Source organism: Helianthus annuus, chromosome 14, assembly GCF_002127325.2.
Source record: "Helianthus annuus cultivar XRQ/B chromosome 14, HanXRQr2.0-SUNRISE, whole genome shotgun sequence".
Taxonomy (NCBI): domain Eukaryota; kingdom Viridiplantae; phylum Streptophyta; class Magnoliopsida; order Asterales; family Asteraceae; genus Helianthus; species Helianthus annuus.
The window spans coordinates 52,405,438-52,416,979 of NC_035446.2; the positions used below are offsets into that span (position 1 = coordinate 52,405,438).

General features: G+C 38.8%; 1 protein-coding gene across 1 annotated transcript; it reads left to right on the forward strand.

Annotated features, from left to right (window-relative positions):
* The first annotated feature begins 6,687 nt into the window (after nucleotides 1–6,687).
* On the forward strand, nucleotides 6,688–7,770 carry LOC110906659. Its single transcript, XM_022151762.1, has one exon. The coding sequence runs from the start codon at nucleotides 6,688–6,690 to the stop codon at nucleotides 7,768–7,770; it is 1,083 nt and encodes a 360-aa protein (XP_022007454.1).
* Nucleotides 7,771–11,542: the final 3,772 nt, after the last annotated feature.

Sequence of the window (11,542 nt, forward strand, 5' to 3'; positions counted from 1 at the left end):
ATATTATCCAACATTCCAGATTTGCCACAAGACGTATTCCTCTCAGGAATACCTAATTGATTTACCCAAACCCATCCCTCTCAGGGATGCCCAATGACTGTCCCAACCACCGGGACACATGCTCAAGAGAAATGAACTCACCTTTGGTTTGCTCGGTATGTTAAGTTACCCGTCCAAGTTGGTCAACCCAAACCCTACCGTGGTCACCAAACAATATCAGTTTAACATTCACGTATATCACGTAAGTTACGTACACGTCACATAAGTAGCATACAAGTACAACACTTATCCTTATACATTTCATAACCGTTAATCATGCAACACATTGATCCTTAGCATTTATCGTAAATTCACATAGTAGGCGTATGGAATTCAGGTACAAGCACATTAGGTAACAATACACTTATTTCAGAATGCTACTCACAAACATGTATTATGGCAGTCAACACATAGTTGCATATTCAAAACCCAACAGTATATTCATTCAAGTATGCGGTCCTACCTAAGGCCCGTTAGGAGGGTGCGAGTGCGGCCCAGCAGTTATTGGCCCATAACCAAAAGTATGCAACTAGGAGAGTGTGCGATTCGGTTCCCGTATGCGGCCCAGTACCTAGATGAGGCCCAACTAAGGTGTGCGACTAAACAAAAGTGTGTGACTCTAACTGGGCCGTGCGATCCTTACCCTATCCGGCCCATTCCAAAGCGTGGCCCAAAATAGTGTGCGACTGGCCCAGCCATGAAGTGTGTGACCCAAGGAATCCTAGGCCCACTGAGTGTGTGCGTGATCAGGTTGATCTGTGTGGCCCAATTCTCAAGTGTAATCCACCCAAGTGTGCTATTCGTTTCCGATGTTCAGGCCAATACCGATAACCCATTACCGATCCAATCAAACAGATTAATTAGCCGATTAGTGTCATTACCTCACATGACCCTAATTGTCGCCTAATTATTAACGATAATTAACACGTAATCATCATCTCAATGAATCAAATAGTATGATTATCATAACATAAATTTATTATATGATCATCAACCGGAGTCGGCATTCCTAAACCTAATATCCAGTTGAATCGAGTAGCACCACATGAATAAACTATGCAGCCTAGTTCACTAAATCAAAATCTGTGGCCCACTAGGCAATGTATAACAGACTTTTCCATTTGATCTAAAAGAGATATATGCATGATATCATGTGCAGCCCATTAACATCACAACCATTTAAATGCATGTGCGGCCCACTTAACTCAAACTTTGAGGATTGAACTGATCAGATTTGGACTGTTGTGATTTATTTATGTTCAGATACATATTTAGCATACATATTAGGTTATAATTCAAGACATGTGCTGACATATGATGACACATTATGTGCGGACAGTATGTATGCGGCCCTAGTTTATCAATCACATGTTAATATCATGAACTATTAAATTATCTCTCATCGTATAATCAGTAATTCCCTAACCGAATTTCTCTCATATATTCCTAGGTTATCAATCCTAGTTCAGCGATCCCACGACTTCTAACAATTGTCATACGTGGACTTTCAAGATAATCCATACCACCCAAACAAACAGGAATACGATCATGATTAACAACCATATATCTAATACACATGATGAGCATACTTAATTGAGTACAATGACTATCAAGACAACACAACAAACAATCAAAGATCGTAACCAATATGTCATTATACTAACCGGATACGAGTAGGGAGGTGATGTTCCAAAGATGTGGAGGCCACGACAGGGAAGGATGATGTCGTCCAGTTTAGAGAGAGGAGTGAGGGTACTAGGGTTTGATTTTTTAAATATGCTTGCAATATCTTGTTACGTGAATCACATATGCGTGTATATACGCTGATAAAAGGAGACGGCCTAATCCTACCATTCAGTGGGGCTCTATTAAGCCCAAGCATGGGTCCGATGCCTTTGGGTGTATCCATGTGTTCAGTTTGGGCTCTGGGTGTGTGCGTGTATCGAGTAGGTTTGCAGCCCAATATGCATCGTGTAGCTCGCGGCCCAAATAGGTTAGTCCCCTAAATTAACTAAACGACACCTAGAAGCGTTTAACGGTTCCTTGTAGTTAATCCGTCAAACACACGCACACATACTCAAACATGTTATACATTTAGCAATTGCATTACAGTCACAAGTGTTTACCAATTTTCATCGTCGCAAGAGACCTGAAAGAGAAATAATAAGAAAACAGGATCACGTGGCTCAGAGGCACTGACCTTGGAAGTTCGGGTTGTCACAATTGCTGTCTACCTGCCTTAGCAACGATAGTACTATAGTTTGGACTCAGCACCTGTTCACACAGTGGTTGTTAAGGACAATTAATCACATGGCTCACAGTGGTGAGTGTGTATTACGAACTGCCTTGGGCAGTCAACCCGCAGTCATTGGTATTGATAGGACCATGTCGATAACTTACATGCTTCATTTCACACTGTGTACGTGCTGGTTATGCGTAAACGTTTTCGGACTCTACTATATCTATTAAACTTGTATGCTCACCCTTACAGTATGTGTATTGACTTTTACTTTAATGTATGTGGCAGGTGCTTAAGATGTTTAGATGCTTGGCTTGCTGTGAAATCGAGGCTAGGAAAGGTCTAGAAACAAATAAACAAATTGTCTGTATTTAAATTCTGAGTTGTCGAAACAGAACAATTTGTCTTGAATTTGCCTGTAATAATTATGTTACTCTTTATGTCATGGTATGGGACGTGATGCTTTAAATAATTGGTAATCATAGTTGTTATGGAAACTTCTGAACAATCTGTTTTGCTCAGTGCCATGCCCTGATGTTTCCGCCATCGGTTGGGGTGTGACAGATTGGTATCAGAGCCGTAACTATAGGGAATTAGGCAAGACTCGACCTAGTCTGGGTCGATGTCTTAGAAACGACCTAGTCTATAGTTAGGTACCAACAGAGCGACTTGTGCATGCCCTGTAGGGGCTATGTACGAGCTTGCTTGCTATTTCTCGCTATTCTCGCCTACACTACACTATCACTGCACTCTAATTTTCAAAAATGAACGAGCGATTATGTAACGCCTCGCATTTTCAATCTTTCCATTTTTGGCAAGTCGACTTGTACTTTCTATTTTTGTAATTTGTACCTTTGTGGTATTTGGTTTCATTCCCAAATTGTACTCGAGACTTGAAATCATAATGAAAGTGCGTTATTTTATTCATATTTGTGTTTGAATACTATGTATTGTCAAAACAATTAAAAACATGTCAAACTATGTTAAACACGTAAAAACAGTGAAAATACATATTAATCTCAGCTCTCAAATTCATCATTGCCAAGAGATTACCCTAAACCGTACAAAAACCGGGAATTTATACGTTAATTCGGTAAAAATATCAAAATTGGGTTAAAATAATTTTTATATTATTTTGTTAATATTTTAAATAAGTAAACTAATAATTAAAATTAAATAAATAAATATTTTAAACTGAATTTTTAATGATTTTTGATTATTTTGGTTAGTTAAACTAACCTGGTTAGCTAAATCCTGGTTATATCAGCTAACCAGGTTAATTTTATCAAAGGACAGCACTAACTGAGTTAGAAAACTCAGTTAGTGACTAACCCAGTTAGTTAAAAAAATGTAGTAAAAAGGAGGGGGGGGGGTCTCCTGGGTGAGAACCGGCCTCCCCTGGATTCGAACTCGCGACCTCAAGGTTCACAAACGCGCACACAACCACTCGGCCGGGCATGCCACATCCGTTCTATATTGTAATTAAATGATATTTAAACACAAATTAAATGCGCGTATTTAAAATAAAAAAACCGCCAACCAAATCGTCTTCTCCGACTGTTAAGTTGGTGACCGGACTTCGACCCTCCATATCCGAAACCGACGACCTGCACCCCTTTAAAATCACGATCAACCTCAATTTGTTCAATCCCTTCACCCTCAAACGCACTCGTTCCTTTATTCCGGTTTACCGAAGCGAACCGAAACCGACTCGCGCCGTCGTTCACATTCTCGCCGGAGGACCTGCACACCGCCGGAGCCACGACCTTCGTCGCCGGAACCTCCTGTCGACCGCCGGAAAACCACCTGCAAACCTTGTTCGGTACCGATTCGATTCCGTTTTCTTTTGGTTTCTGTTATATTTTTAGTTCTGAATTGTTATTACATTATTATCATCATTATTATTATTATTATTATTATTATTATTATTATTATTATTATATCATTATTATTATTATTATTATTATTATTATTAATGAGATTTATTCTAATCAATATATTATTACTATAATATTAATAAAATAATACAGAATAATTATTAATTATATCGATCAGATTTATTTATATAAAAATCAGAATTTTTACTATTATTAATATTATTAATCAGATTTATAAATATTATTAAATCAGATTTTTATAACAGAAATTTATTATTTCCTGTTTCTTTTTAATAATCAGAATTTTTACAACAAAATAATCAGATTTATTTTTAGATTATTATTTAAAATCTGAATTATTCAGATTTATTATTTTATTAAATCAGAATTAATATTTTATAATCAGAATTATTATATAATAATAATCAGAATTATTACTTTATATATATCCGAATTTTTATTTAATATATATATAATAATTAGAAATTATAATCTTTATATTCCAGAATTTTAGTAATAATATTTATAATATTTTGGTAAAATCAGAATTATTATTTTAATAATATATAAAAATCCGTATTTATTTTTACTCACTTAATTATAAATAAATTGACATGTATTTCATTAAATACAAACTATAAAAATGAGACATATGATTATTATTTTAGAAATGTTAATATTATTCTATAAATGCCTTGTTATTTAAATAATCTCTAAATTCCCAATAATTAACAAATCCTCAAAATTAATAGGGTAAATCTCTTGTGCACATCCTCTTGGACAATCCCTTGATTCTTAATCTTTTCCAAGAAAAACGCAACGCAACCTAAGGTGAGTATACTTGACCCATTTTCTATTTTATCACATTTTGGGTGCTGTATGCATTTCTATATCAAACACACTATGTTAAACATTTTTGCACCCTCAATCCACATTTCATGTGAATCTATTTGACTCATGTTAATCACGTTATGCTACTGTTAAACATTTATGACTGTGTGTTCATTAACTTTGCAAGCCTCCCCTAACAATGGCAGCGCTGTAGGTTGAGAAACGCCCCTCCCATAATATTATGGGTATTGTTAGGTTTATTCTATGTTACTCATTTACCACCCTTCTAGGGTTAGGCTATGTTAATTGCGTTAAACTTTGGTTTGAACACATAGATTTCATCGTTACGAGTATAACTGTTAATATGAAATCATATAATCACGTGGACTTGAGCATGTTAATCTATTTCAAACATATTATACTATTATCAAACTTGTATTCTCGCCAACATGTTTTGTTGACTTTATTTTAAATGCATACTGCAGGATGAGGAAGTCAAGATTTGAAGAAATGAATAGGATGGCCTAGAAACCCACTTTTGAAATAAACTATGTTTAATGTTTGTTATTTCCTTTTATGACAATGTATGAAACTTTGCAATTTTAGTAAATGAAATTTAATTATATTGTCACATGTAGTGTTATGATGTTTTGAGCAATTTGTTCGTCTCATCCCGATGTTTCCGCCATCGGTTGGGGTGTGACAGATTGGTATCAGAGCCATAACTATAGGGAATTAGGAAAAGTAGGAATGCTTTTACCTAGACTATAGTTTAGGAGCTTTCTCATTTATTTGCTGTTTAAGACAATATTCCCTTCTCTCTTCCTTGCTTCCCTCTATTCTTTTGGACTTCTAATATACAAGCCTTTCCTAAGGCTAACACAATACACACATGGAAGCTGTGAAGGCACTCATGTAACACAATCGAAATGATTCATCAAAATAGGGGTGATTCCCATATTTGGTGAGGATTTTCATTCAGCTTAAATTTGCTTTTTGCACGAAATCTACCCTCAAGTTAGGAGTGACATCCAAACCTTGATGGGAGTTTCCATTTCATATTCTAGTGGACCCTCATCTTTGGATGAGTACCAACCACATCAGGGTACGATGTTATCAAGTTAGAGGTGAAACTCGCATCTTGTTAACAAGTCTCATTCCTTGATTTTCGATCCCGCCAAAGTTTCGATGTTCCCAATCGATTAAGGACGTGTAGTAACTGGAAGGACAAATATCGTTAGTCGCTCCTCGTTGAGAGTATTTGTCTATTAGGCCAAAGCACGCCTCCTTAATTCAAAAAGGATTTCGATTCACTTTGGAATAGTCTTATGTTATGTTCCGTGACAATCCATATTTTTATGATAAATCTCTTTTTATGTTATCTCAATTATCATGTGATTTACATTTGAGCGTTATCTTCATTTCAAGTTTGGGAACACGAATCACGTTATTATCGCAATCTAAAACAATTAATAATTACTCCTTTGTGAACAAACTAAATTTATCTTGCTTTCATTATACATGATATTCTATGTGTAACATTATGTTATTCTATGTGCAATACTATGTTATTCTATGTGAAACTATTTGACAATTTATGCGAAAAACAATGTGCTATGTGATGCATACATGAAATCAATTTTTCCTAAACAAAAACATTATGATTAAAAGTCTCATCCATTCCTTGTTTTGAATTTCTAGATGTCGTCATCTCGTCAGTACTCTCACTCTCCCAGAAAATCCAAGGCTAACTCCAAAAAGAAAATGCTGACGTTCATGGCAAATCAGATTGCCAGAATCGTGCCAAAGATAGTGTCTGAGATTCAAGCCTCCAGCACTCCCAATCATTCTGGCGATTCTCACATAGTACAGCCTAAACCAGTCTCGTTCAACTACAAACACTTCACTGCCTGTAACCCCAAAACTTTCACTGGGAAGGATGGAGTGACAGCTATGTTGGAATGGTTTGACAACATGGAAGTCACGTTCATAAATAGCGAATGTCCAGAGGAACTCAAGGTGCGAAGTGCCACTGGTGTTTTCCAAGCCAGGGCACTAGACTGGTGGACTAACGAGAGAAACATTCGATCCAATGAGCTAGCTTACGCGTTGTCTTGGGAAGAGCTCAGACAGCTTATGATGGAGGAATTCTGCCCTCCTCATGAGCAGCAGAAGTTAGAAGAAGAGTTCTGGACCCTCAAACAAGTTGGGGATGAAAACCTTGCATACACTACCCGGTTCAAGCAGTTGTGTTTTATCGTGCCTCATTTGGTGTTGACCACAGAACGCACCATTCGGAAATATATTAATGGGTTGCCTCCTACGATGCGTGATACCATCGAGGCGGCTAGGTTGGATAATATTGAGGACGTGTACCGCCTCGTGGCAAGTTTGAATAATAATCGAGTTCATGATAAACAAGTCGCAGCAGCATCTAAACCTACATCCTCCTCAAAACCCGCTCATCAAATCACCCACAACAATAGGGGAAAGAAGCATGCTCACCAATCCTCAGTTTGCAACGCTGTTACACCAGTTGAAAATCCAAAACCTAACCCAACAAACCCAGAAAAGAAGCAATACACAGGATCAAACCCTAAGTGCACCACTTGCCACTTTCATCACCCAACTACGAGCCCATGTAGACACTGTACCTCCTGCAATCGTTATGGGCATTTGGCAGCATACTGTCGCAATAACCCAACGACAGCCCAAAACTCAAAGCCAGCAAATGTGGTCAGGGCATGTTTCAAATGTGGGGATCCAACTCACCTACGACCTTAGTGTCCTCAATTGAGGCAAGATTTACAGCAGAAGGCACCACAAGGCCGTGCATTTGTTATCAATGCTCAGCAAGCGCGCAACGACAATGAGGTCGTGAACGGTACGTTCCTCGTTAATAATTTGTATGCTTCTATTTTATTTGATACTGGTGCAGATAAATGTTTTGTATCTGTAGAACTTGAACCATTGTTAAAATGCACACGCTCAAAACTACCTAAGTCATTCCCAGTCGAAGTTGCCAATGGCAAGTCTATTCGTGTCGATTCTGTTCTTCGTAATTGTACTCTCACTTTGAATGATCATGCCTTTTCAATTGACCTCATACCCATGGAGTTGGGTAGTTTCGATATCATAGTTGGCATGGATTGGCTTCGAAAGAACCATGCTGAAATTGCCTGTTTTGAAAAATACGTTCGTTTGCCTCTTCCATCAGGCGATACCCTACATGTTTATGGGGATCGACCTTCCAATGGTCTAAAGCTAATGTCATGCACCCAAGCGAACAGATACTTACGTAAAAGGTACTTTGCCTTTTTAGCCCACGTAGTTGAAGAAAAGGGCAAGGGAAAATGCGTAAGCGATGTTCCAGTGGTGTGTGATTTCCCAGAAGTTTTCCCTGAGGATTTACCTGGTCCTCCTCCTCCTCGGTCAGTTGACTTTCGTATCGACCTTGTGCCTGGTGCAACTCCTGTTGCACGAGCTCCCTATCGCCTTGCACCATCTGAGATGCAAGAGCTTTCCAGCCAACTCCAGGAGCTTCTTGACAAGGGTTTCATTCGACCTAGTACCTCTCCTTGGGGTGCTCCTGTTCTATTCGTTAAAAAGAAAGATGGTTCATTTCGAATGTGTATCGATTATCGAGAGCTCAACAAGCTCACTATCAAAAATCGATATCCACTACCTCGCATTGACGACCTCTTTGATCAACTCCAAGGTGCAAGTTATTTCTCCAAGATCGATCTTCGATCTGGCTATCACCAACTTCGTGTCCTCGAAGAGGATATCCCAAAAACCGCTTTTCGAACGCGCTATGGACACTACGAGTTCGTGGTCATGCCTTTTGGTCTGACTAACGCGCCTGCCGTGTTCATGGATTTGATGAATCGTGTTTGCAAACCTTATCTAGATCGATTCGTAATTGTCTTCATTGATGACATTCTAATTTATTCTAAATCTCGAGTCGATCACGAGCGTCATTTACGTCTCATACTCGAACTTTTGCGAAGTGAACGTTTATACGCAAAGTTCTCAAAGTGTGAATTCTGGATCAAGGAAGTCCAATTCCTTGGACATGTCGTCAGCGAAAAAGGTATTCATGTCGACCCTGCTAAAATTGAAGCAGTCAAAAGTTGGATCGCACCTAAAAACCCATCAGAAATTCATTCATTCCTAGGATTGGCGGGTTACTACCGTCGATTCATCTCGAATTTTTCTAAGATAGCTGTTCCTCTCACTATGTTGACCCAAAAGGAAAAACCTTTCGTTTGGAGTCACGAGCAGGAAGAAGCTTTTCAAACCCTCAAGGACATGCTTTGCAATGCTCCTATCTTAACCCTACCTGACGGAAATGATGACTTCGTAGTATATTGCGATGCATCAAATCGTGGTCTTGGTTGCGTCCTTATGCAACGGGGCAAGGTCATTGCATACGCTTCTCGCCAATTAAAGATTCATGAGAAAAATTACACTACTCACGATCTTGAACTCGGTGCTGTCGTCTTCGCATTAAAAATATGGCGTCACTATCTATATGGTACGAAATGTGTTGTATACACTGACCACAAAAGTCTACAACATATCTTCAATAAAAAAGAACTAAATATGCGTCAACGTCATTGGGTGGAATTACTTAACGACTATGACTGCGAGATTCGCTACCATCCTGGAAAGGCGAATGTCGTAGCGGATGCCCTGAGTCGTAAGGCTCATGTCTATCGTATGCGTTGTTTTCAAGTGTCAAGTGACCTTCACAATTGTATTCGTGAGGCACAGTTTGCGTCAGCTAACGAAGGAAGTCTGCTCGTCGAAATCCATGGTGCCTCTATGGATCAACTTGTGACGAAGCCAGACGGACTTCAATATTATCTTAATCGCATTTGGGTACCAAATCGCGACAATCTTCGTGAATTTATCATGAACGAGGCTCATAAGTCTAAATACTCAATACATCCCGGTGCTGATAAGATGTATCATGATCTTCGAACATCTTATTGGTGGCCTGGTATGAAGAATGATATAGCCTTGTATGTCTCAAAATGTCTTACATGCTCGAAGGTTAAAGCAGAGCATCAGCGTCCCTCTGGTTTGCTCGAACAACCAGAAATTCCTGTTTGGAAGTGGGATAGTATTGCAATGGACTTTATAACTAAACTTCCTCGAACCTCATCTGGTAATGATAGTATTTGGGTCATCGTTGATCGTTTGACCAAGTCAGCCCATTTCTTACCTATTCGGGAAGACTTCAAAGTTGAAAAACTTGCTCGAGTCTATACTGATGAAATCATCTGTCGTCATGGCATACCTCGTGACATCATTTCAGACCGTGATGGTCGTTTCACGTCTCGCCTATGGCAAACTTTTCAATCAGCCATGGGTACTCATTTAAATCTTAGTACAGCCTTCCATCCTCAAACAGATGGACAGACTGAGCGTACCATTCAAACTCTCGAAGATATGCTTCGATCCTGTGTCATTGACTTTGGTGGTAGTTGGGATGTGCATTTGCCTCTGGTCGAATTCTCGTACAATAACAGTTATCACTCCAGCATTCAAATGGCCCCATTCGAAGCGCTATATGGGCGAAAATGTCGATCACCAATCAGTTGGCACGAAGTTGGTGATAAGCAATTTACTGGTCCTGAGCTTATTCAAGAAACCACGGACAAGATTCTTCAAATCCGTGACAATTTACTCAAGGCCAGGAATCGACAAAAGGGTTACGCAGATAAAGGGCGCAAACCCATGGAATTCAATGTTGGGGATCAAGTATTACTTAAAGTATCTCCATGGAAAGGGGTTGTTCGATTCGGTAAAAAGGGTAAACTTGCCCCTCGTTACGTTGGACCTTTCAAAATCCTCGAACGAGTTGGCAAGGTAGCGTATTTGCTGGATCTACCACAGGAACTGAGTAACGTTCAATCGACATTTCACGTTTCAAATCTCAAGAAATGTCTAGCTGATGAAGGACTTCATGTCCCAGTCGACGACTTGCAAATCAACGATACGCTTCATTTCGTGGAAAGACCAGTTTAAATTGTGGATCAAGGTACCAAGCAGCTCAGACGCAGCAAAATTCGCATTGTAAAAGTACGATGGGAAGGCAAGCGTGGTGCTGAGTTTACTTGGGAACTCAAAAGTGACATGATGGCAAAGTATCCACATCTCTTCGATCAGTCTTCTTCTTAAGATTTCGAGGACGAAACCTCCTAAAGTAGGGGAGACTGTAACGCCTCGCATTTTCAATCTTTCCATTTTTGGCAAGTCGACTTGTACTTTCTATTTTTGTAATTTGTACCTTTGTGGTATTTGGTTTCATTCCCAAATTGTACTCGAGACTTGAAATCATAATGAAAGTGCATTATTTTATTCATATTTGTGTTTGAATACTATGTATTGTCAAAACAACTAAAAACATGTCAAACTATGTTAAACACGTAAAAACAGTGAAAATACATATTAATCTCAGCTCTCAAATTCATCATTGCCAAGAGATTACCCTAAACCGTACAAAAACCGGGAATTTATACGTTAATTCGGTAAAAATATCAAAATT